This window comes from Juglans regia, chromosome 6 (assembly GCF_001411555.2).
Source record: "Juglans regia cultivar Chandler chromosome 6, Walnut 2.0, whole genome shotgun sequence".
NCBI classification, from domain to species: Eukaryota; Viridiplantae; Streptophyta; class Magnoliopsida; order Fagales; family Juglandaceae; genus Juglans; species Juglans regia.
In genome coordinates this window covers 1,780,220-1,807,561 of record NC_049906.1, presented here as the reverse complement: position 1 = coordinate 1,807,561, position 27,342 = coordinate 1,780,220, and the positions used below count along the sequence as shown (strand labels likewise).

Genomic DNA, 27,342 nt, shown 5'->3' with positions numbered 1-27,342 from the left:
ATTAAGAAGGGTACGAAAAAATGAGTAGTTTTGGAATGAAATGCCAGCTACGCATTAAACTAAGCTTGGTGAATCTGCCAACAGCTTTGTCAGAAATGCACGTTGTAGCTACTGATTTAGGTGGAATGCATTCCTCTTATTGGTTGGTGGACTCTGTTGTATAGGTTTTAGAAGGAAGGGAGGACTTTTGTGGGGATGCCATACCATATCGAAGAATCTAACAGTTTCTTTTCATTTCATAGATTCAAAACGGTTTCGTCAAAGGTCTTTTATTTTCTAACCTATTATATAAAATTAAATTTATTTTTATAATTATCTATAAATTTAATATTGTTCAAAATTTAATATTGTTCGACCTCATATAATCTTCTCAAGAAAATTGAATAAGGAAGACGTAGTAACGTCACACTTTTGACTTGATTAGGTGTTAGGAAGATCATTAATGCATACTTTAATATTAGGATTGACCCGTTAAGCCAACAAAGCCACGCATGTACGATATTCCCATTTCTTCAGCGCCTCTTCACTTCTCTGCGAAGATACCGTATCCTTCTCACGTTCTTCACCTTTTCCATCTCACTTTCGATCCAAAAGGCCATTAAAATATTTAATTCCCAATTTCTAGCAGACTCTACAAGTCTGTATTTTTCGGGCTCCTAATAGTTCAACTCCAGACACTGAGAACTTTCTTAGTTCTTCCAAAGCCTCTGTCTAATGGTTCAACACAACCCCACCAACCACCTTAAACCCCCTCAATTTGTCATCTTGTTCTTTTACCCATATTTTTCATCAAGTTCTATTTGCTTGCTGGACCACTCCCTGGATTGCTGAAGCCGCTGATTGCTTAGTTCTCTTTGATTTGAAGTGCGCTACGTTGTTCTTTGCTCATGGAGTTTGGGAAGTACCTATCAGTTGTGTGCGTGTTCTTTGCCTTCAGTTTCACCCCCTCCTCGTGCTTAACTTGAAGTTTGCCTTGATTCTTGTATTGGGTCGGCGGTAAAGCGAGTTTAAACTTTAATACTTTAGCTCAACAAACGTTCAACTTGTTTTATTGACTTGTTGGTTGGTTTTGTGTGTTCGAGAAGTAAATTTAACATTAAAGGGACTCAATTAAAGCCTTCTTCTGGACTTTCAAAACTGCCTAGTCGTCCTTCTTTTGTTCTTCAGCGCATGAAGTTTTAATTGTCATGGAAAATTCGTTAATTTGGATACAGGGTATTGTTGTTCCAGGTTTTTGAAGTTGTGACTATGCTGATGTTTGCTTCTTGATGGTGTTTTTGTGCATTTTCTGGACTCTAGTCAGTGGTGATTACGAGAAATTAGAGATTGGTAACCGTAGTTAAATGGTTCTACGGTTGTGGGGCTGGTGGGTTTTACTTCTGGATTCTGCTACAATACATTTTCAACTTTAATTATTGGTTATTCAAGAGTTTGTATATTGGAGCGTGATATTAAAGGTTCGGGGAGTTGCGGGTTTGGAGGGATTTAGTTGTTGAAGTTGTGCACTTGGTATCATGGAGAGTAACGGGGTTGGTCATTTGTCAAATGATTTAGTAGAAGAGGCTCTTAGCAGCCAAGAAGTGGATACAGGTGTTGGGCAGAGTGGCATTGTTTATGGGTCAGTGGCGCAAAAGCAGTGCCCCGATGAACAGTGCAATGCAGGTTCTTTCGAGAAGGCAGATAATCAGAATAATTCACCCAGTTTAGAGATTTCTCAGTCGAAGGAATTGATTGTTAGTTCTTCACCTCGAAGAGGTTAGTGCGACCACCTCAAGTTATGGTATCCTAATTACTTGAAAGAAACTTTTTCTTCTCCTGTATTTGTTTATGCATCTATGAATCAAAATTTGAGCAATGTAGATAGTCCCAAAGGGTCTTCTGTTCATTGATTTCTACCCTCCTGAAAGTATTTCAGTGAATATAGTAATACAATTTTCTTCACTTTAGGCCATTGGGTATCACCAAGTTATTTTACTGAAAGTACTGGGCATCACCAAATCATCATATATGTTCAATTTTTTTGGTAAGTAATATTTGTCCAATTTTACCACACGAAACATAAGTGTTCTCTCTCTTGCCTACACTTCATTTGGTTGTAGGGGACCTAAGGTTCAATTCCTGGACTACATTTGTAGTACTTGGAAATGTCCATCTTGCACATTTAGTTTTGTACTAAGCAACTACTTAATTAAGCTAATCCTGGGGTTATATCCTTTTTATAAACATTCAGATTGAAGTAGTGAGCTAGAATGACCTGACAAAGGAAGGATTGGTTTGTGCTGCTCCTGTCATTTATAATAGCTTTTACTTTTACATTTGATTTTACTCATTTGTCCCAAATGTGCACTCAATACTGCCTGCAGAACATTAGACTAAAAGCTTAAGCACTGGGGCCGTATGCTTTTTCAGAAAACTATTTGTTAAGATGGCGGCAAACCTGTGGCATAAATAAAGCTTCTGCAATAAGCGTGCCAAACATTTGGTTTCTCACATCCCAAAGCATTCTGATATCCCTAGGTTTTGCATGGGAGAAAAGACAGCAAGAATAGAGGAAATAAGTAAAGCCAACCACAATAACTATTAACTAGAAGCAAATGTTTATCTGGTTTTCCCACTATAAGTCTCTATCCATGGGCTATTTGGTAAGGAAGAATCTCAATTAAATGAAGGTCAGAGTTTTGTTTCTGAATACATATAAGCTTCCTTTTTACTCCAGATTATATTTCTGGTAACACGGTAACCTTGCAAATATCACTGGGGCAAACCAGTGACAAAACTGTTATATTTACTGCCTCATATGCATTTGGTCTCTAGAGCGTACCCCAAGATGCTACCAAACTGGCCTTTCCAGCATGCTAGAATATCTGCTACTCAGGAGGGCATAACCCAAACTACCCCCAAAAGGCCAAAGATCACCACTCACCTAAAAGCAGCTGCATTATGGGACTAAAAAACTTCAGCATTCAGCTTAGAATTTGGAGGTTTCATATCTCATGTCACATTCCACCTTTTGGCTTATGCCTTCGATCAAGCGATATGTATATACCACTGCTATTCACAACAGTTTTCCAGTGCGCTCTTCCTCAAGCAGTGTCTCTTCCCCCTTGGAGGAATGAGTGAGGCTGAATTCGTGGGTTCAAGGCCCTCCAGGAGTGTGCGTGCGTGTGCGTTTGTAACTCACTAATGAAGGAAAGCTAATTATTTGGTTTCATCTATTCTTAAATTCCCAATTTCAAATCCAAGCCAAATCAGCTACAATAAAGATGTTCCAGCACATTATGAATGTTTCTATTTTATTTACGTATTTATCTATTTGGTTTAGTTGTGACAAGTGAATCCAAGAAGCCATACCAGCCACTACCCTCTACAAATGTATTCAGTCCATACCACTATGCAGGACCACACGGGCGCATGTTCTCATTTTATTTCTTGTAAAGGTTATTCCATACACTCACTGATTTCAAAGCATCTGTTCTTGCAGGCCTGGATCATTGTGTCACTGCTCCTGTCTGCATTGACAGAAGTCTGCTCACTGATGACCATGCAGTCACATTCTCTAGATCCATGACAGAGAAGAAGGAGGTTCCAAGGCATGACCTAAAGTTGGATAGGCTGTCAGAGCGTGAAAAGGTAGACACTGAGTCATACGCAATTCAAGTTTCTATTATTTGTGCCTAGATGAGAGTGCATTGTTTACACATCCAAAACATGCATAACCAGATGGTTATGTCTTCATAGTTGCATGCTGAGTAGGTGCATCTCAAATGCAATCTCTATTTTATTATTCTTTTCTTCTTTTGAGTACTGTGTCTCTTTATCATGGCATTCCTTATTGTATTTATTTCTATCCTGGTGTTTAAAGAAGAATAAAAGCATAGTATCGCCATCAATAATATTATCTAGTGATGAAATAGCTGCAATGGTTGAGGTTGCTACATAGCCATCCCGCCTTATCTGTCTGCAAAGTTGGAAATTATGAACCATTTACTTGCTCCGTTACTCTCTGTACTACTCTTCCTGCAATTTTGATGACCCTGTATCTGTTGAGGGCTTTGTTGAGAAGATCATAGCACATCTGGCTCTTTTGTTCTTTTTACTTGCCCCCTGTCTTGTCTTTGTGGTTCCTGTATGCGGTTCTTTTTACTCATGATTACTTCTTCTGTTGGTTTTTTAGATAAAGCTAATCGCTAACCTAGTCAAGATACAAAAGGATGGGACGGTAGAAGTTGATATCACTAAAAGTGCACCTGTAGCTTCTGAATTGTTGGAGCTTCATACTGCTGAAATGACACCTGTCGGAGTCGCTGATATTACTTCTGAATCTAATAAATCAATTCCTAGATTGAAAATTGCCATTCTTGTAGTTGGCACAAGAGGAGATGTACAGCCTTTCCTTGCTGTAGCAAAGAGACTTCAGGTATTTGCTGATTTTCTATTATGCACATACCGCTAGGGGAGTCAGCTTCTAACAAAATTCAAATTTAATGATAAAATAATTCAAGGTTACAGTGACAATATACAAACATGCCATGGGAAATTTGTTTTTGTATAGTTGGGCTCTGTCTTATTAAGTTGTCTGGGTTTCTCAGTTGTAAGTTATTCAAGGTAATCCACAGATGATTATACCCTTTCTGTAAATGAGTGTGTGATAACATTTTTTCTCCCAATTGCAAATTCGGTATTCTCCATCTCATATTTTTCGAATTTAAGGTTAATGCACAGTGGAAAGCTTTTTAGTTACAACTATTTTCCTTGTCAAATTGAAACTGGTCTTATATTATTGCTCTTTGGTAGACATAATAAATATAATTTATAGGAAGAAAAGACTTGGTAATTTCTTCTCTGCAGCCAGCAAACCTTGCCCACATTAAGTATAATGCAGTATGTGGTGCAAACTTTTTCTCTCCATACGGTGCGATTTTTTCTCGAAAACATGTTTTGGTGGATAGGAAGTCTGATGTTCATGGGTGTGTGAGTGTATATGATTTTGCTTGTATGGGTAGGAAAATGGGTCATTTAGAATCCATTGTTGTAGAACTTAAGACGTTTGAAGTATCAAGGGAAGGCCAATGGTTGAACATTATTGAAAAAGGATGGAAGTTTGTGAAAAACATCAGTTTGGAGTTAGTCACGGCTCGTTGGTTTACCAAGGCGTTGGAGGATTGTGTGAAGGGTGGGAGGAAGGAGTTTTATGCAGGCCATCTAGAAGGTGATAGAGGCTCTATTGCATAGAGGGCTTCAAACTCACAGGGAGTTTTCATGGCACTAGTAGAGTACTGACGTGGTGGGTGCCAAAATTGCATTTTCATCCTTGAAGGTATTGATGGAAGGGGATGGCAGAAAGTGGCAAAGGCGTTGAGGGAAATTGAACGTGAAGGTTGTTTGGGTGGGGAGGCACCGATAGCGGCGTCGGTAGAGTCGATTCAGTCTTCTTCCTGGTCGTACTTGGCAGTTCTTCAACAACCGAGATGGGCGGACTTGTCTCGTCACCACGCCAGACAGGATGTCAGTTCTACAGGAGTTGCACAGTGGCTGCGTGAAAGGGCCGCTGTTTATGCAGAAAAATAGGGAAGTGAGGGGGGCGACGGGGGAGTGGTCTGTCTCCAAAATGAAAGTATCCTTCGGGCAATGTCTGAACTGAAAAAGCAGCTGGGGGATCTTCAGTTTAATTTAAACTGGTTGAAACAGTGCATTGAAGAGGGAAAGGGGGTGGGGGTGGGCCTGGGTCTGGAAGTTGGGCCTTTCGAAAATAAAGGGGATGCAACTGTTAAGGAAACTGGGGTTGGGCCACATGCAATTGGGCCCTATGGGCAGCCTAGCAAAGTAAAAGAGCCCATGCTCGTAGGGGACACCCAGCGGGCTCAGGAACCTATCGGGCCCGTTTGGAGGAAATGGAACACAGCTGCGTTGGGCATTGTTGATAGCGTCAGGTGGCAACCTTCTGCACCAGCGAAGGGACAGAGGACGCCGACGAAGGTTGCAGAACCATTGATGGGAACTCCAATGCCGGAGGTTGCACCTGCAGAGCCACTTTTTGAGCTTTCCTGCGCCACCTTTGATCCTATTGCAATGGGCTCAGCACAGACCAGTTCAAGGGTGGTTGCCGGGGCTCCTACTGTAAATATAGCAACGGGAGCTCGCATGGCGAACCCAAGGGACCCCTCGAGAAGCTCAACGACAGTGAAGGAGGATTCGAGAGTTGGAGATGTCAAAGTCGAGGGGCCGCGAGGGTCTAAAGAGGATGGGTTACTGATGGTGGGGGTGCGAAGGGTTGAGGAAACATCGAAGGTGGTCCAAGAGGAGCTCTATGTGCTTTCGTTGGGTGACTCAACGATGGGTCTCAGTGTTTTCTCGCCAGCGACATCAGATACTCAGTCACAACAGCCACAGACAGAGTTGATGGGTAGTGGGAATGGGCCTCAGGCTTCTTCTTCATTGTTAGTGGTGGAACCTCCTGGTTCGAGGGGTTGTGGGGAAGTGTTTTCCACTCCAAGGAAGGACTCTGTATTGAAACCACTTAACCTCTCGGATAGGCAGGAGGAACTGAACCAGTTGGTTAACGAGGAGGCAGAGGTGGACCCTGTACCGTTACGCACTTTGTCTCCTTTGATCTCTACAGTGGGTGTGCCTTCAGAGTGGGTGATTCAAAAAGTGAAGGATCTCCAACAATATGTGGGGATTTCTTGTGACGAATTTGAGGGGCAATTCAGGGCATTACTCATTGCTATCGAAGAAGGTTGGGTTCAATCTCTTAGATCCGTCTTTAGGAAAAACAGGGAACTAAGGCACCTCACTTGCTCCATTAACTATGATGGAAGGGAATGGAGTATTAACAAGAGTAGAATCAAGGGAAAGGCTGTGTCGATCCATGAAGCCTAGAATTCTTTCTTGGAATATTCGGGGTCTTAATGATCCCAATAAGCGGCTACGGGTGAAGAATCTTCTACGGCATTGGAAGTTGGATATTGTGTGTTTGCAGGAAACCAAAATGGAGTTCATAGATCGTAGCATCATCGTTAATATTTGGGGTTGTCCATTTGTGAGATGGGCGTACTTGTCATCTAAGGGAGCATCAGGGGGTATCCTTGTCATGTGGGATTCAAGGGTGATTGAATCCATTGAAGAGTGTGTTGGGAATTATACAGTGGCGCGCTCATTCAAAAATGTAGATGACGGTTTTTGTTGGGCCTTTGCTGGTGTATATGGGCCAAATGTGGACACACTTAGGAAGTTGTTATGGGAGGAACTAGCGGGATTGGGCAGTTGGTGTGGGCAGTTGGTGGAATTTACCGTGGTGCATTGGGGGCGATTTCAACATTACTCGGTTCCCTAGTGAAATATCGGATGAAGTTAGGTTCAGTCAGGCAATGGAGGAGTTTGCTGATTTTATTTTCGAGATGGACTTGGTGGACCTACCTCATGTAGGTGGTGTGCATACTTGGTCCAATAACTGGGTGTGGTCTTGCTTGGGCAGATTTTTGGTGTCCCCGCATGGGAGGCACATTATTCTACCTTGCTTCAAAAACGATTGTGTAGAGTATGCTTGGATCACTTTCCCTTTGTTCTGGATTGTGGAAGTATTCGTGAAGGAAAAAGATATTTTAAGTTCAAGAACATGTGGATGAAAATTGAGGGCTTTGTGGAGAAGGTGAGGACATGGTGGTCCTCGTACTCCTTTGAGGGATCACCAAGCTTCACTTTGGCGGGTAAGCTGAAAGCCCTAAAGACTGACTTGAAAAGGTGGAATCTTGAAAAGGTGGAATATTGAAGTCTTTGGTGACATTTATACTAAAAAATTGTCCCTCTCGGAGGCTCTAAGTGGTTTGGAGGAAAGGGCGATGTACCTCCCTCTTTCGGTTGAGGACTCATGTAGGAAAGCAGCCATCACTTTGGAATTGGAGAAGGTGCTTCTTATGGAGGAAATCTCTTGTAGACAAAAATCACAAGCCCTATGGCTAAAAGAAGGTGACAAATGCACTAAATTCTTTCATCGGGTGGCCAATTCTCATCGTAGAAATAATGCTATCAAGTTGATTCAGGTTGAGGGTCAGGTTTACTCAATTCATGATGCTGTTAAGAATCAAATTGTTAACTTTTATACAGATCTTCTTGCTGAAACAGCTGCTTGGAGACCCAACCCAAACTTGATGGTATGCCTTTCGAGACTATTGACCAGCTAAGCTCTACGTGGTTGGAGAGGCCATTTGAGTCGGAGGAGGTTTTTCAGGTGATTCATGGGATGGCCAAGGATAAAGTCCCGGGTCCGGATGGGTTTTCGATGGCTTTTTATCATGATTGTTGGGAGGTAGTGGGTGGTGATATTATGCAGGTTTTTCAGAAACTATACACTTTTGGAAAATTCGAAAAAAGCATTAATGTGTCTTTTATTCCTCTTATCCCTAAAAAAGTTGGTGCTGTAGATGTGAAGGACTTTCAGCCTATTAGTCTTATAAATGGAGTTTATAAGATCACATCAAAGTTGCTCGCTAGTCGCATGAACACAATTATGAGTAGCATTATTTCTAAATCTCAAAATGTTTTTGTGAAGGGGAGACAAATTCTGGATTCGGTATTGATAGCTAATGAATGCTTGGATTGTAGAATCAAGGAGGGCTTACCCGGACTCTTGTGCAAGTTAGACATGGAAAAGGCTTATGACCATGTTAATTGGGACTTTTTGTGTTATTTACTTGGGAGGTGTGGTTTTGGTGATAGATGGATTAAATGGATTAGGCATTGTATATCTACGGCTCAATTCTCGGTTTTGGTAAATGGAGTACCGAAAGGATTTTTTAATAGCTCTAGGGGCCTCTTGCAAGGGGGCCCACTCTCCCCTTTGCTATTTGTGGTTGTTATGGAAGCACTGAGTCGAATGTTGCGTGCGGCGTTGAATGGAGGCTTTCTTGCTGGATTTTCAATGGATGGGGTTTCCATATCTCATTTTTATTTGCTGATGACACACTATTGTTTTGAGGGCTGTACTACTTTGTTTCGATGCGGTGTCAGGCTTAAAGGTAAACCTATCAAAGTCTGAAATGGTTCCTGTGAGTAGTGTACATAATATCCATGGTTTGGCGAACATTTTGGGTTGCAAGGTTGCCTCGCTGCCCTTGAAATATTTGGGCCTACTGTTGGGGGCTGCTTTCAAGACAAAAACCATCTGGGATGGTGTGTTAGAAAGAATTGAAAGATGATTGACTGGGTGGAAACAGATATATTTGTCCAAAGGTGGTCGTTTGACTCTTATCAAGAGCATTCTTTCTAATCTTCCTACTTATTTCTTATCCCTTTTTCCATTACTGGCAAGTGTGGCCTCTTGTATGGAGAAAATCTTTTGCAACTTTCTATGGGGAGGTATGAGGGAAGAAATGAAGTTCCATCTTGCGAGTTGGGATAAAGTTTGCTTACCCATTCAATGTGGTGGGTTGGTGGTGTGTAACGTGAGGGCTTTCAATAAAGCACTATTGGGGAAATGGTTGTGGAGATACCATAAGGAAGGGGAGGGTTTATGGCGAGAAGTCATAGATGCTAAATATGGGAGTATGAGGGAGGGCTGGTGTTCTAAGGAAGCTAGGGGAACACATGGGGTGCGCTTGTGAAAAAATATTTGAGCGGGATGGGATAGATTCTCCAAGTACTTTAGATTTGCAATTGGAAGAGGTGATAGAGTTTTCTTTTGGCACGATGCTTGGTGTGGTGAACGGGTCCTAAAGCAGGTGTTTCCCACGCTTTATCAGATTTCCAGCGACAAAGAGGCTGCCGTGGCTGACTTAGTGGTAATTTTTAATGGTGTTGTCCATTGGGATGTAAGCTTCTCGAGAGCTGGTCATGATTGGGAGCTGGATATGCTTGCTGAATTTTTTGACTCGCTACATGCAATAGCGATGGGCAGTGAGTTGGAGGATAATCTGATCTGGATTTTGAATAGCAATAACAAATTTTCAGTGCACTCTTTCTATAAAGGCCCTCTTGGGAGTTTCTAATGATCATAACTTTCCTTGGAAGGCCATTTGGCAATGTAAAGTACCGTCTAAGATTGCTTTCTTCGTATGGACTGCATCTCTTGGGCGGATCCTCATGTCGGATAAGTTGAGAAAACATGGTCTTATCATAGTAGATTGGTGCTTGTGCAAGAGTGATGGGGAATCAATGGATCATCTTATGTTACATTGTGAGGTGGCAAGGTGTTTATGGAATGAGATCCTTAATAGGACAGGGTGGCTTGGGTTATGCCCAGAACAGTTAGAGATATTCTGGGGTGCTGGACAGGAATTAGGGGAAATTCACGTATAGCTGCTGTGTGGGGAATGATTCCTCATTGCATTATGTGGTGCTTGTGGCTAGGGAGAAATTAGAGGTGCTTTGAAGACATGGAGCATTCTTTGGAGGAGCTGAAGCGATTTTTTACAATACTTTATTTTCTTGGGCTTCGGCCATTATTTATAATACATATACTTTCCATGACCTGCTTGTATCTCTCACTAGTACCTGGATGTAATTAGGTTTCATGATCTGTTTGTATACTTTTGGAGTACTTTGTTTCTATTCTTATATCAATAAAACTTACTTTTACTTATAAAAATAAAAAAAAATAAAACTTACTTTTACCTATCAAAAAAAAAAAAAAATTCTGCTCTGCATTATGTTTAATAATCTGTAAATTGTTGAAACGATTCATTGTCTATTTGCAGGAGTTTGGTCATTGTGTCAGGTTGGCTGCTCATGCTAACTTCAGCAACTTCGTAAGGTCAGCCGGGGTGGCCTTCTATCCTTTGGGTGGTGATCCTCGAGTTTTGGCAGGATGTAAGAGGTCCCTAATGTGGAAAATACTGTCATATAAATGTTTTGTTGCTCATTTTTACTGCTTTGTGCACTGTTTTTTTTTTTTTTTTACCTTGTTTTCTTACTAGTTTTCTGTGGCAGTTAGTGGCCCATAACAGAATGCATTAACACCTTGTTGGCAAAATCCTTTTTCTCTTACGACTGTCAAATGGCCATCCTTATTATCTCTGCTTGGTAATTCACTCACCCAACCAAGGGGATTTGAGCGCTTGACCTCAGCAACCACCCCCCCATACAAAGAAGATGGAGTTGCCATTTGGTCCAAAGGCCATTTTCTCTAGAGATCTGATAAAAATATCATATTTCTCTTGGAACTCCAATTTAATTTCAATCCTATTCCTGTCTCAAACTTGTTCGCATTTGTTTGGTACTGTAGAGTTAATTCTTTTTTCTCTTTTACGACACAAAGTTTTTATACTAAATATGAGTGATTTTTAACTTCAGATATGGCCAGAAATAAAGGTTTCATACCATCTGGACCAGGAGAAATATCCATACAAAGGAAGCAACTGAAAGCCATTATTGAATCTCTCCTTCCAGCATGTACAGAAGCAGATTTGGAAACTGGTGTTCCTTTTAGAGCTCAGGCTATCATTGCAAACCCTCCTGCTTATGGTGAGTTCATACAAAGCTAATATTTTGTCACTTGATTTCACCATCTTTCCCTTGAATCACATTTTTATAAAAGCCAACTGTAACAATTATTTACTGATGCCTAACAATTTTTGTCTTTAACTTATCTGCCTGTCCATGTCTTCTAAGTACCTCTAGAATTGGTTATGGCTAGCTAGTGTGGATGTTAGCCAATCTTAACAATGAGGACATAAAGAAAAAAAAAAGAATGCTGTAGATAAAAGATCTTGTAACTATAGAAACATTGAAGAATTATAGCTTTCATCTTCAGTTATTGAGGAACAAATGCAACGGGCAGAAACAGTCTGATAAAACATCTTAAATGGAGGTACTTAAATTTAATGACTTTCATCTCTAATTGTGTAGAATTAAAGATTCTTTCAGTAATCACCTTTGTGTGATTCTGAATAATATAGGTGAAATTATAAACTGCTGTCTGATCAGTATTTCATAACGGCGTTCGACTTTGTAACTGTTATCATAGTTAAGAATATATTTTCCACAATAGTGGAGATCAACTTTTAACTTGAGCTATGCTTTACAGGACACACACATGTTGCTGAAGCTCTTGGTGTTCCCCTTCACATTTTCTTCACAATGCCTTGGACGTGAGTTTTGATTATATTTATCATATTATTTGCATCTAATATAGTGTATTTTGAATATCTAATATTTTTAACTTATCTTTTTTTTTTTATCAGTAATATTTTCAACTTGGCCTTGTTATAGCATTATGCTTTTCCTGTTCTTTTTTTTTTTTAATTAAGAAAATTTTGTTAATCCATATAATTAGGCATAGCCCAAGCACACAAGGAATATATAAGAGGAAGACACCTAATTACAAGCTAAGAGCTAGAAAAAAACTGCGTAAAAGTCATTAAACTGGTCCCATCCAATAGAATAGCCGAGGCCTAAATAACAACGTATGAAAGAAAAAATCTCTAATCCCTCCCACTGAACGTTCTCTATATTAAAACAGCGACCATTCCTCTCATTCCAAATATACCACATAAGGCATAATTGCACCATCTTCCAAACAGCCACAATTTGTCAATTGCCCTAAATTCCTCTCCAACAAGCCAAAAGATTCACCACCCTCCTGGGCATGATCCAAGCAACGCCAAGCCTAACAAAAATCTCATCCCATAAAACCTTAACCACATCACAATGGAGGAGAAGGTGATCCGCCAATTCTCCATTCCTTTTGCACATAAAGAACCAATCCATTATAACAATACCGTGCTTTCTTAGCTTATCAATAATTAGAATTTTCCCATGAGAAGCCAACCAGCCAAAAAAACAACCTTGAGAGGCACTTTGCTTCTCCAAATACATTTCCAAGGAAAATCAATACGAGAATGGATTGACATAACCTTGTACAAGATCTGACTGAAAAATTCTTATTTCCAGGATGAATCCTAAGCAACCTATCCTCCCCTCCTGACTTTATATTAGGTGCATATAACAAGCTGTAAAAATCAACGATATCCCCCACTTCCCAATCCTGGACAGCTCTAATGAACCTCACAGATCTCTGAAGGAAACTGGTAGAATTATCCATATAATACCCACAGAAGCACCTTTATCCAAAGCAATCCTGAAAAGAGAAGGGAAGACATTCTTCAGAGCATCCTCTCCACACCATAAATCAGGCCAAAATCTGATCTGAGTACCCCTACCCACCTCAAATTTGAAATTTCTGAAGAAATCCCCCCATCCATTCTGAATAAATTTCCACACTTCTACATCATACGCCCCTCTTACTTCGTTTGAGCACCAATCTCCCCAAATACTCCCATATTTGACATCAATAACAGTCCGCCAAAGGGCATCCCCTTCCTGACAGTACCACAAAAGGGCATCCTCTTCCTGTTCTGATAGGATAACAACCTTCGTCATTTAATTCATTATAACAGATTCCACTTTTACTTATACAGACAAGTTTTTTCTGGAGTGTATAATGTATTACATTCATGAATAACAATTCAGTTGGAAAATAAGTGGTATATCTTGTGTTTAAGAAACATATGGAATTATTTGTCAAGAACAATGACATTATGAAAGCATTATACATGGCAACTTTTGATAATAGGAGTTCCTAATTTGTATGGGGAAGGTGGCTTGCCATGTCTGGCACACATAACATGGGGGAAGTAATTGACGCAAGGTTCTTAGTTACATTAGGTTGTGTTGGTAATTTGGGATTGACATGAATGAAAACACCATACTGAATCAAAGAGTGATTTTGAACTTCAAAAGCATCTTATGCTCATGGCTACTGTTTTTTATTTTAATTTATATTTTAAGTTATACCTTCTTAAACCTGTTTTTAATAGGCAGGCCCACTTATGAATTCCCTCATCCATTGGCGCGTGTACCTCAAAGTGCTGGTTATTGGGTATGTTTCCTGGTTGCCTTCCACAATCTCATTTAGGTTGTGTTTAGAATTTGTACTTGAATTTTAAGATATAAGTCTCCCTTAGAGTCCCTCATCATACATACATTTAATTTTATTGAATGAATCATTGGATTGATTTCACCAACAATTTTGTTTCCATTTGTGCTTACTGTATCCAGCTTTCATATATAGTCGTGGATTTACTGATATGGTGGGGCATAAGGTCATATATTAACAACTTCAGGAAACGGAAATTGAAGCTTGCTCCTATTGCATATTTCAGCACTTACCGTGGGTCAATATCTCATTTGCCTACAGGCTATATGTGGAGTCCCCATCTTGTACCAAAGCCGAATGGTAGGGATCATCTTGTTTGTACTATAATATATGTTAGTCAGACGATGATTCTATTTTGGTCAGTGTTCACTCATTTCATTGCTTTAAACAATGTAGATACTTGTTTCTTCTTCTTGTTAGTTTGGTGTATCCTTTAGTATACTTGTGCAATTGCCGTAGAAATATAAAGAAGAATATTCATCGTTCGTTACCCATAAAAGAAAAAGAATATTCAATGTTGGTTCCCTCATATGGGTATTACATAGTTTATAGAAGAACTAAACATGACAGAGCTGGTATTGTCTCCGCACCACTCAAATATCAGTTCTTTCTTCTAATCAAGCTAGAATAGCCCAGTAATTAAATACATTTCTTCCACGTTACCCTCCACCTCATTGAAACAAGGAGAACTCTTCCAAGCATCACATGTATTTTCTAGCTACTTTTTTGTTCAATATTTTCAATGAATTGAAGCTTTTATCAGCGTTTTCTCCACATCTCTGTATGTAGTTTATCCTAGTTTTTGGTGGCTTGATCACTTGCCATGTCGTTCATACTTTTCTATTGATGGACATATCACATCAATTAGGTTAAGTTTGATGCCTCTGAAGATTACAAAAACTTGCAACATCTAAATAATGACAGGGGCATTATATAAGCAGGAAACATCAAGTTTGATGCTAGAATGGTGTTGTCTTTATTAAGTACCTGGTTGACAACTTCAAAGTGTTTTGAGAATGACGATGAAACTTTAACTATTCACATTCACTGGTTAATTTATAAATTATACCATTTTGTGATGGGTCCTAAGCCAATACTCCTACTATTGCTTCCTACCTCCTTCCTCTCCCCACCACCCTCTTCAACACTTGAACCAAGGAATAGGGGCATGCATTTGATTAGTCTCATTTAGCTATAAAACTGAAACTACCATGTGCACTCATTGTCTATAAAACGTTTTAACCCGAAATCCTATTTTTTACTTTTTTTTAGGGCAAGTACTTCCCACTACACAATCGTATAGAAAACTCTCAATTGCACATACTCATGATATTTGTTAATTATAAGTTCTCAAGTTTATTCATATTTATGGTCTTAATAATATTCATCTGGAATGCCCAGCACTAATGTCCATGCTTTATATATGACAAATATGCTAGAGGCTGACCTCACTGACTATTTTGCAGATTGGGGAACTTTAGTTGATGTTGTTGGATTTTGTTTCTTAAACCTTGGGTCAAAGTATCAGCCTCAAGAAGAATTTGTTCAGTGGATTCAAAAAGGACCTGAACCTATATATATCGGGTTTGGGAGCATGGTATGGTGAACTCACTAAAACTTTTGGAGAATTTATTTAGATTTTCATGTATTTTTCACCTTGACCCTTTAGGATTATGTCTTTCATAGATTGATGAAGAATAGTATCTTATCGCCTGATATTCCTTAGCCAAATCAGTGATTTTATATGCTTGCCACTTATATATCTACATATTATTACTTTTAATGTTCTTATTAATTTCTAATTATGTGACTTCGCTTGTGGATCTTGAACAAGTCGTGGCAGGGTTTGACCTTTCCTGGGTCTTTATGTTTTACTTTCATGCATTATATTTTGTATCTTATGCATAGGAGTACATTTGCCCCATAGTTGGTTACAGGGGCTGAAAAGGACTGAAATTAATGGATGATTTTTGCAATAAAAACATAGGATCGAGTTCACTTTTCAACCAATCTCAGTTTTAGTACGTGTCCACAGTTATTTTTTAATTTGGCCAATTGGATGTTGGAAGAAATCAGATATGAATTGGTTATATAACTTCGCAAGGTCAATACTTATATTTTTAGACCACTTCTTCTGTTAGTAACTGAAGATAATTGTACAGAGAAAAAATAGTTGACAAATACTTCCCCATATTGTGTTAACCTAATAACCCAAGATCCCTGATGTGGTTCATATTAGCAGAACTCCTGATACATTAAAAGTAGTTTCATTGTTACATATATAACTTAATGGAATACTTATCAAAATATATAACTTCATGAAATTATTTGATATGAAACGAATTTTCATTATTACATATTCTTGTTTGTTGTTGTTAGTTATCTTTCTGCCTTTTCTTGGACTGAAATCTTAAATTGTCTTCCATCGTTTCTCTGTATACCTTACCCTGAATAGTCCATTGTGATCATCCTATCGTTTGTGCTCATAACTGTTTGGTGTCAAGGTGGTATGTTTGACAGGAAAAATTCATTCAAGGGTAGTATGACGGGAAAATATTTAGAAAAAGAAAAAAGAAAAGAAAAATAGAGGGGAAAGGGAAACCCATCTGTCAATACTCTATCAGTCTTCTTCTACACTTCTAATTGACTTTGGAGAATGTGCTTTTCTTAAGGAACTTTTGGAGAGACAATAATTGATAGTGCTTTTATCTGTTTGTTTAAGCCTCTCGAAGATCCCAAGAAAATAACGGATACCGTGTTGGAGGCTTTAAAAGACACAGGACAAAGAGGAATAATTGACCGAGGCTGGGGAGGTCTTGGGCATCGTAAGTAATTCACTTTTGGTTGAATTTTTTTATGTTTCTCATCTGTGGATTTCCTCCAAATTCTCACTTTTGGTTATGGACTACAAATAATTCTAAGACCTAGAGTGAAGCACCTTTTATTGTTTTCACAACCAAGTTGAAACCTTTTTGGTCATGGGTTAATATGTAAGACAGAAGACTAATATCAGAGTGGCCTGTCTATTGAAGCATACCTTAGATTTTAACTTCCTTGAGCAATATCATGAATATTTAGTTTTACTAGATAATATACTGGACTGGACCATATTCCAAAGCTTAAATGATTTAGTTTGAAAGAAACAAAGAATCAGTTTTGCTAATTCTATCAGCCATAGTGGAAGAGGAAAGACTCAAGTTGTCTCTTGTTCTAGGTAGAAAATGTGAACTCCATGGTTGCCTACCACTTGCCCTTTAGTCACTTTAGTCACTCTATGGTATTATCCCAAGACGTCTGCTAGCAAACTAAACATCGAAAGGATGGGACTCTACCACCTAATGCCATGAACCACCCCATATCAGTAGGATATAATAAAAGGTGAACTGCTGTAAAAGATGTATTGACAATACGAGAATTCAGCTTATCACCTTCCTTGCTCTACTTGGCATTGTGGTCCTGTGGAGCTTTTGAGAGCCTCAAAGATTCTATCCCTGCCACTGAAAGGTTCTTTTTTCTTTGTTGTGTTTGGGTGTCTATATATATACATATATTTATATATACTTGTAATGAAGGATTATACCATGCATCTTTTATGAAGGGACAATACGTGCCAATATTTTAAATTAGTTGCGAGATAGTTTTGTTAATCCCCCTTATAGTGTATCTATAATCTCATTTGAAACCTACTGCACATTTTCTTCAAAATAATTTGTAGCTTCTCTCTTCCTCTCATCCATAGATAACACTCTCCCACTGTTAAAAGTAGTGACATTTCAAATGCCTACCACTAATATTCCTCACAAAATAGTTTCGTTTGATTTCTTTTTTAAGTGATAAACGTGCATCAATATTCTAACAATTATGTCTCTTGCAGTTACAGAGATTCCTGACAATATTTTCCTCTTAGAGGAATGCCCTCACGATTGGTTGTTTCCCCAGTGTTCTGCTGTGGTGAGTTTCACTTTATGTTCCAATAAGAAAACTTTTGGATGTGGGTAAATGTAATTGTTGTGCTCTGATTATGTAGATTAAGAAATTTACACCCTTCTTTAGCATATGGCTCCATGCAAAAACACTCTCATTCCATAACTACTACATGCAGAGCAACTGGGCAAGTGCTGCTTTGATTATTACCTCTATCAAAAAAAAAATTTAATTTATCATTTTTGGTTAGTCTAAAGTTTGGGATAAAGTGTAAATTATATTGGTATCAGGATAAGGGGTACAAAGCATCAGCCTAAGCTTTTGGGATTATAAGTTGTCAATCATTTAAAAATTTGTTATTGCGTCCCCAAACCTTATAGATTTAGTATAATGACAGAGTTGTTGATGCAATCTTCTTTATCATGAAGTTTATGTCTTTAGTAGGGACCATAACTGGAACTTGAATTGCCACAAACGTGCAGGTTCATCACGGTGGTGCTGGAACAACGGCTACAGGGCTAAAAGCTGCGGTAATATACTTATTAAGTTCTGTTTCACTAATATCTCTGATAGTCTGAGATTGAAATGATATGAATGTTTCAACATATCTTTTAGATATTAGTGATTAAGATCTTGAAAGAAGTGTGAATGGGTCGTATTATTATATGATGTCATGGGGAATGAATTTAAGTAATATGGTTGCTTGCTATTTTGGAGTAACATGATTCAACTTCAAGTAGAGTCAAAGTACTTTCTCATTTCTAGGCGAATCTAATTCCCAGCTTATGAATTACAGTGCCCAACAACCATAGTTCCGTTCTTTGGAGATCAGTTCTTCTGGGGTGATAGAGTGCATCAAAAAGGGCTTGGACCTGCCCCAATCCCAATATCTCAGTTCAGTGTTGAGAGCCTTTCAAATGCGATAAATTTCATGCTTCAGCCTGAGGTACATCTGATGACTACATTTGCATACTTTTTTTTTTTTTTTTTTATAAGAGATGACTACATTTGCATACTATACTGAAGGATCACGTGTATGATTATAAAGTCATACAGCAGTCTTTGTTTGTCATCTCAAGTTAGTCTTTATTGTTGTCCATTAGTTACTTTTCGTTAGGGAGAGACAAGAACCAGAAAAATGAAAAATCAGGGAAGAAATCTTGCTTTTAAGCAATTTGCTCATCCCTTGTTGGCATATGTCACGAGTCTCTCCAGTTTGTCCCTCAATTATAGTCCTATGTATAAACTTTCATGGGAAGTTACCAGGCCTACTCAGACATATTTTGGTCCTTGATGAGTTTAAACACTTCCAGGTTAAGTCTCGAGCAATGGAACTGGCAAGGTTGATAGAGAATGAAGATGGTGTTGCTGCTGCGGTTGATGCTTTTCATCGGCAATTACCTCCAGAGCTACCCTTGCCCACTGCATCTTTGGAGGAAGATGAGCAACCAAATCCCCTGCAGTGGATTTTTATTCAAATTGAGAAGTGGTGCTGCCTGCCTTGTGGTTTGTAGAGTCATTGTCATATTGTCGTGTTTGTATAGTCCTGTTCTTTTTTTTTTTTTTTTTTTTAATATATCATTTTACCTCTCATTCCATTCATTTCATTCAAGGGCCTCTTTAAGGGCTAGACTCAACATAGTTTAGATAAAAAGTGATATTACAAGTTAGCATAGGTTTTTCTCCCTGCTTGTCTAAGAGTGTTTGGTTTCTTTCTTGATTTGTAACACATAATGAGGGTAGAGTTATAGGAGTTGAGTTTCTTCATTTCAGACCTTTTTATGGGTTGCGCTTGTCTCTTATCATTTTCTTTATATGATATTGATTCTCTATTCATCAGCAATATATTCTTTTCTTTTCATTTTCCTCCTCAAATTGTTATAGGCATATAGAGCTAATGACGTGCTTATAGATATGTAGTCCACTCCACCACTTTGCGAGGAACGATAAGCGAAAAAGTAAAGCAAAAAGGGAATCAATCACATGTAACATACGAGATTTATGTGGTTTGGTAACGTGCTTATAGATATTGGTGTTGTTTAGATAAGTTTGCTGCAAACGGGAATTGGTTTCCTACTGTATCGTTGGAACAAGTGTAGGTGAGTACCCATTAGAAGATAACTCTACACAGCTTATTAACGGTCTGATTTTTTTCAACTTCTGGATGCATATGATCAACCTACCCAACACCAATACAAAGAAGAGGGAAAGAAACCTCATCAAATCACTGGTTTATATTTCATAACGTAGGAACCCAAATATACAAGCAGATTACAAACTCTACATCTTTCACTCTCTCACACCATATATGATAAACTCTTTTAGGTCTCGTAGATATAGTTGAAACGTTTATTCAAGTCATTTTTTGAAAAGTTTGATCCCTTTCCACCTTGATTCCATGTAATTGCTGGAACCAAATGGCGCAGCATAAACTCCACATTTGAAATACAGGTCCCCTGGCCCTTGATCTTTCACCACAAACTTCTTGACTCCATCGATGAAAACTGTAACTTTTCCCTTATCCACATCGTGGATTACATTCACTCTGACCCACCTATCGTAGAGATCAGCAGCCACCAAGTTGTACCGATAATACCTTATGTCTCCAGGCTTGTACATCCTTAGCTGCAGCGTTGTGGCTCCCACGGTTGCGCCATGAATCTGCATTATCGTCACGCCGGAGGTTCCACTCGGCACAAAAGTGTAGCCTTCGAATTGCCAAACTCCTGATGAGTAGTCATGTCCCTAGATCATATACAACCCCGGGAGAGTTAACAATATATTAACTAAAACTAATCGAACAGCTATTAGAAGCCAGTAATGCTACCCTTTATTCTATATTTTCTTATCATCAGTCACACATGGTATGTCTGAAAATGACAATTTAAAATGAAACAGTTTGAAGTTGTGTCAGGTTCTGCAAATCATGCAGAATTAGAGATATACTTCTAATTGAAAATAGTGCGTGCATGCAGAGAGAGAGAGAGAGAGAGAGAGAGAGAGAGGGAATTTACAGAGATGCGAATTTCAGTGCGTGGTCTGGTGGTGCTATCAGGCTTGAAAGGCTTGTCTTTGTTGTAGACCCAAAATCTATGAACACCATCTTTATAAGTGTAACGATCCTCAAGTGGTATGTCATATGGTTTCTGCAGTTTAAAGTTGGCATCAGTTAGAGGCACAGGGGTGAATCCATCAGTAGGATCTGCAACACAAAGGTGGCCATTTTCCAAAAAGCTCGCAAGAATTAGCACGACTAGAATGCTGCAGTAGACTGAAGTTTTCATTGCAATTAATGTAATATCCTGATCACTCTGCAACAAATATGGTGAGTTCTCTTCTGTAAGCAACTGAATTATATATATATATATATAAGACCAGACAGCAAGTGCATGGGGGTTGCCATTCAAAGACATGGCTGCTTTGTTGTTCCTTGATTAAATTTTCAATGGAGACTATTCTTTTGACATGTCTAGATTTTTAACTGTTGTATGAATGTTTTTTCAAAAGTTCAAAGGGGGATTTGGCCCCTGTTTTGTCGACCAATATTCAGCAGTTAATTGCAATATATGCTTGCAGAAAAAGCTAAAAGACTGGTAAACATCCCAATTTGATTGCATTCCGTGGATGTTACTTTGCTGAAGTACTGGTCTTCTGTCATCTGTGGATTGTTTTTAAGGTTCATCTCTTGGTGATCGATCCTTCCCCAATACAAAAGATCTTTCAAGCTAATAAATTTATTTATTTATTTATTTTGTACTTTTCAGTAAGTAAATTATAAAGGCACCTCTAGAGGACTAACCTTCCTTGTGTCACCTATAGATCTAATGATATTCATCGGACCACAAAGAGCTATTAACATATAAGATTTATTCCTTATTCATCTCAATCAATCTCGTTTCTCATTTTCATAATGAGATATATAATATATCTAATAATTTTTTCATAAGATATAAGCTAAATTTTGTAAATATAAGGGTAATATTTCGATTTTGAAAAATTTTAAATGGAAGCCTTACACCACACACATCCACCTAATCAACACGTGATTTATCATTTTTGTCATTTTATGTTAATGTTTAAATATGTGTGTGTTTTATCTATAAAAAAAATATGTGTTTAAATAGAAGAGTAAAAATGAAATATATATATATATATATATAGAGAGAAAGTTTACAAGTGAAGTGTTAACAATGAAATCTAGAAGATGATTTGTTCCAGCTCCACGATGAGTTCTCCCCATCTCTCTAGTGAGTTGAATCCTTCCTAAATGGAGTCTTCTGAATTTAGCTTGAAATCCAACCAACTCTCTCTTCCATCATTAACTCCCTCTTTTTCTAGCATTAACTCCCCACCCACAAAACCATTAAATCTTTGTTCCCTCCGTACTTTCAACTCTATTTTTAGAATATCATGAATCCTTTCTCTTTTCCTTAAGGAAAGCATGGCAGGGTCGTCAACTGAGAGTGCTATCCCAGTAAACTGGAATGATCTTAATCTTGAGCCTGAAATAGACATAGCATCGCAATTATCATTGCATGTCCTTATTGGCAGGGTAATATCATCTCGCCCTCTCAATAAGCATGCTCTTCATGCAACCATTAAATGGGCATGGAGTTTCTCGACAGGGCCTAACATAGAAAACTTGGATGTCAACATGTTTTTGTTTACTTTTTTAAATGAGAATGAAAAGCAAAGGGTTTTGGACCAAAGGCCATGGAATGTTAAAGGATTCCATATGGTCATCTGCGGTTGGCCACCTGGTTTAAGGCTCCTCGAAGTTAATACAAAAATGTCTGTATTTTGGGTACAGATTCATGGGCTTCCTCTGGAGTTCATGACTAACGTAAATGCAGAGAAGATCGCTTCCAAGCTTGGAAATTTCATACAAGTTGAGAAAGCTGCAGGCCCATGTATACTTTTTCGACGATACATGCGCATACAAGTTGAAATAAATGTAGAAAAACTATTGCCTGAAGGTTTCCCACTGATCCGCAAAAGTAAGCCAGCTACATGGATTAGTTTTAAGTATGAGCAATTATCGGAGTTCTGCTACTGCTGTGGATGTTTAGGTCATCTTCAATAAGTGTCCATATCTTCAAACCAAAACTGAAGTATCAAACTATGGGCCCTGGATGCGCACAGAAACACAAGCCAGTAAAAGGACCACTTATTATGATTCTTAGTCATTCCCTTTAGACCTAAAACATATTAATGTTCAACAGTAGGAGGACCTCTCCTCTTCAAATGAAACAAGGAATTTTTTCCCATTGGTGTCAAGTAAAGGAAAGGAAGTGAAATACCAGCAGGAAGACCAGTGTAAGATAAATTCTCAGGTGGTTCAGCTCCTCTCAGGTGGTCTCAACAATAATTTTCCAGTTATTCATGGAAGCTTGTCATGCAAGCGTCTAGACGAGATGAAGGAAGGGACAGGTGGCAACGTTTCAACTAAGGAGACAAAGCTGACAGGATCACTTAATGAAAGTACATCTGCTCATTTTCTACCGTCATCCTTCGAGAAGTTAATACCAAATGTAGAGAAAATCTTGACCGTAGGGTTTTGTCCATCTAAACTGACAGCACCCTCTTCATTTACAAGCAGCCAAGATTTTTTAATGCACATCAGTTCAAACAATAGTGAGGCTTTGTCTGAATACTACAAAAACTAGGAGGTAGATAAAAGACTTTTTCAGCAAATACTAGTCCAGTTTAAGAATCTACAGAGCCCAAATGCTTCTTGTAAGCCCATTAGGGAAGTTAGTTTTGGCAATTAGGCCAAACAAATGAAATCCAGCTCAAAAGCTCAATGTCTGTAAGCAAATCGTCTAGCCCATCTACTATTTACAATGTCATAATAGCTAGCCCACCCCAGCTGATCAATAATCCATCAGATACCTATTCTTCTCTTAAGATGACAGGCCCTTCTCATGAAAGTCTTTCTCCCATGAAGCACCCATCAAGCCCAACTCAACAATCCAAGTCAGTTGAATATTCATCCCCATTCACCTCAGGGAGCCAAGCAAACACATTTCCTCTTTCCATAATTTACCCTTTGCTGAAAATGTCCAAACCCTGACCTCCCTTCATCAAGCTTCGATTAAATTAGGAAAGACTCCAAAGACTCCACTCAGTTTTGATTTTATTCCTATGGGAGATGGGGGAAACTCTGTGATAGGAGAGGAATACCAACATTCTTCACAAGCAGAAGGTGCATTAGCTCTTGAAATTCCAACGAAATTAGCCAAAACGAAAAGGAATGACGTGGTTTGCAGGAGGTCAACGAGAATCAGGTTTACACCATACAAAAAATCTGAGATCACAACTGGTAATGAAACTCGTACCCAGCCTTTCAACTCTCTTACTTTTGATGATGAGGCTATCGTGGTAGAGTCGATATTGCCACCAAGGAAGAAATGAAAATAATTTCATGGAATTGTAGGGGTATGGCTCGACCCCGTGCAATCAGAAGCTTAAGGGCCATAATCAGGAATCATAAACTTGATTTAGTCTTCTTGGTTAATTCGAATATGTCTAGTATTGTACATAGGCTAGGGTTTTCTACTGTAAATTTTGTGTATGCTCCTTCCAATGATTTTTTTTTTTTTTTTGGGGGGGGGGGGGGCTTTTGGTTTGGTACTTTGGATGGATGGACTAAAGGTGGAACCAATAAGTGTTCACTGTAATATAATCACTATGCTTGTGTATTCGGATCCTATGCACACCCCTTGGTTGCTTAATTTAGTTTATTGCCCTGCACAACAGTAAAAAAGAAAATTTTTGGAACAACTTAATGCTGAGTGGAACTGATTTTGAGGGACCAAGACTTATTATAAGGGATTTCAACTCTATCTGTAGCTAGAATGAAAAATTTGGTAGTTGACCCTATGTTAATTCCTCTAATTCGAATGGTATGAGCTTGTACAAGAATAGGAATGGAATGATTGACCTAGGTTATCATGGGCCCAAATACACTTGGACCAATAATAGGCATGGAATGGGTCAAATTAGAGAGATCCTTGATAGAGGTGTAGCAAATCAACCTTGGATGGAATTGTTTCCAAACTCATCTCTTCAGCATCTACCCATAAGTGCTTCTGACCATTCATCCATTGTGCTTGATACTATGGGAAGAAGAAAACATAGTCCTAACTTCAAGTTTGAAGAATTTTGGATTAGAGATCAAACTAGTCAAATGGTCGTTCAAAATAATTGGAAAAGTGAATTCTTTGATAACTCGAGCTACATCCTCCAAAGAAAACTCAAAGTGGTTCAGAGAGACTTAAAATATTGGAATAGGTCACATTAAAGGCACATTCAATCTTCCATCAGAGACACCACCAGAGCTCTCTCGAATATTCAAGCTAATGACCCTAAGCATGCTTCTATGATCATGGAGGCTGACCTAAAAGCCAATTTGAATGAATTGTTAAGGAGAGAAGAAATACTTTGGAGACAAAAATCCAGAGTCCAATGGTTAACCACAACGAACTTGAATACTAAATTCTTCCATCTTTCTACCATTGTGAGGAGACGTCATAATTCCATTGATAGTCTCAAATTAGGTCAGATTTGGACTGAGGACCAACATGTCATCCAGAACTCTTTCTTGGACCATTTTAAAATGGTCTACACAACTTCTAATCCAAGTATAGGTTCGGTATTAAAGTCCCTATTTTTTGAAAAGGTTACTGATCAAGAAAATATCATGCTTTGTGAAATTTCTTCCGAGGTAGAGATTCTTCATATTCTTAGGCAAACCCCTCCAGAAAAGCCCCTGGGCTAGATGGTTTCACTGACCTCTTTTATAAGCATTATTGGGATATTGTCAAAAATGATTTCATTAAAATGGTTCAGAATTTTTTCCATAGTGGTAATCTTCTCAAAGAGTTAAATCATACCCACATTGCTTTAATTCCAAAGACTAATAATCCTAATACTGTTCATCACTTTAGACCTATTAGTCTTTCTAATATTTACTACAAAGTGATTGCAAGAATTATGGGGAATAGATTAAAGAAAATCCTCCCAAAAATCATCTCCCTTTAACAAACAGTTTTTGTCCCTGGTAGAACTATTCAGGAGAACACTATTCTGGCCCAAGAACTTTTCCATTTCTTGAAAAGGAAAAAATGAAAGGATGGAATCATGGTGATTAAGATTGATATGGAAAAGGCGTTCGATTTCATGGAATGGGGGTTTATTATGAGGATAATGGATAATCTGGGTTTCAGTGAAAAATGGGTTAACTGGATAAAAAAATGTATCACTACGGTCTCTTATTCTGTCATTATTAATGGTACTTCAAGAGGTTTTATTACGCCTAGTAGAGGGTTGAGACAGGGTAATCCCCTTTTGTCATTCCTTTTTATTCTGGGTACATAAGTTCTTACTAGGCTCATTACTCGTGAGGAAAATCTGGGAAACATTTATGGGATTGCCATTAGTCGAAACAATCTCTCCATCTCTCATCTTCTTTTTGCCGATGATCTTATTCTTTTTGGGAAGACCAATAATACCACTGCAAATAGTTTTAACAATTGCTTGGAGAAGTATTCCTCATGGTCAGGACAAAAAGTTCATGCTAGGAAATCCTCTATAAAGTTCAGTGAAAACACTTAGCCTAGAAAAAAACAAAGAGTCAAGGAAGTTTTCGACTTAAAGGATGCTTCTCCTACAATTAAGTACTTAGGTCTTCCTCTGTCTTTCAATGGCTCAAAGAAAATCTATTTCTAAGAAATTCAGCAAAAAATCTCCCAAAAATTGGCGGGTTGGAAAACAAAACTTCTTTCTCAAGCAAGACACATTACTCTCATAAGAATAGTTTCTAGTTCAATCTCTTCCTATATCATGTCCTGTATCTTGATTCCAAAAAGTGTTGCTAGTAATATTGATCGAACTTTCATGAGAGTTTGGTGGGGTTTCCCGGAAGAAAAATCTCACAATCTAACACTCAAATCTTGGAATTCCATTTGTAAACCAAAGTCTATGGGTGGATTGGGTGTTAGACTAGTCTATGATTTTAATCAAGTTTTCCTTTCAAAAATTGGATGGCAGATGATCATCAATGCTAATGCTATTTGGAGTAGAGTTCTTGCAGGGAAGTATTTGAAAATGACTTCCTTTTTTAATACCAATAAAAAATCTACTAATTCGTGGATATGAAAAGGAATTTTTAAGCAAAAATATTTTCTGAAGAAAGGATTATACTCTCAGATCAACAATGGAGTGAACACTCGAGTATGAAATGATCCTTGGATTCCTAACAATCCAAACTTCACTCCAATTCGAAAAGACTTAAATACTCCAAAAGACCCCATTCTTAGAGTGTTAGAATTAATGATGAAAGAATTTAGGAGATGGAATACCATCCTTTTTCAAGCGCTCTTCAATCCAAGTTCAGTGAATGAGATAGAAAAAATCTCTCTTGCTCAACAAGGCTTCCATACTCTCATTGATAAACCTGTCTGGACTTATCACAATTATGGTTTGTT

At 38.4% G+C, this 27,342-nt stretch overlaps 2 protein-coding genes across 4 annotated transcripts; one reads left to right on the top strand and one right to left on the bottom strand.

Annotated features, from left to right (window-relative positions):
• Positions 1-492: 492 nt before the first annotated feature.
• Positions 493-19,697, top strand: LOC109011410 (sterol 3-beta-glucosyltransferase UGT80B1). 3 transcript variants are annotated; one of them, XM_018992615.2, is made up of 15 exons: positions 493-916; positions 1,231-1,755; positions 3,482-3,630; positions 4,175-4,417; positions 10,692-10,803; positions 11,287-11,457; positions 12,020-12,083; positions 13,816-13,873; positions 14,053-14,230; positions 15,397-15,527; positions 16,653-16,755; positions 17,805-17,881; positions 18,337-18,384; positions 18,651-18,800; positions 19,168-19,697. In XM_018992615.2, the coding sequence occupies exons 2-15, from the start codon at positions 1,515-1,517 to the stop codon at positions 19,366-19,368; spliced, it is 1,926 nt and encodes a 641-aa protein (XP_018848160.1). In that variant the 5' UTR covers positions 493-916; positions 1,231-1,514; the 3' UTR covers positions 19,369-19,697. The 3 variants fall into 3 exon arrangements, with proteins under 3 accessions (XP_018848160.1, XP_035546912.1, XP_018848158.1); XM_035691019.1 differs by having other exon boundaries at positions 1,215-1,755; XM_018992613.2 differs by having other exon boundaries at positions 493-996.
• A 515-nt stretch (positions 19,698-20,212) lies between these two features.
• LOC109011434 (citrate-binding protein-like) lies at positions 20,213-21,138 on the bottom strand. Its single transcript, XM_018992649.1, has 2 exons — positions 20,869-21,138; positions 20,213-20,599 (listed from the first exon to the last, which is right to left on the bottom strand). Exons 1-2 carry the CDS (start codon positions 21,136-21,138, stop codon positions 20,213-20,215), a joined length of 657 nt encoding a protein of 218 aa, XP_018848194.1.
• Between the last annotated feature and the right edge of the window lie 6,204 nt (positions 21,139-27,342).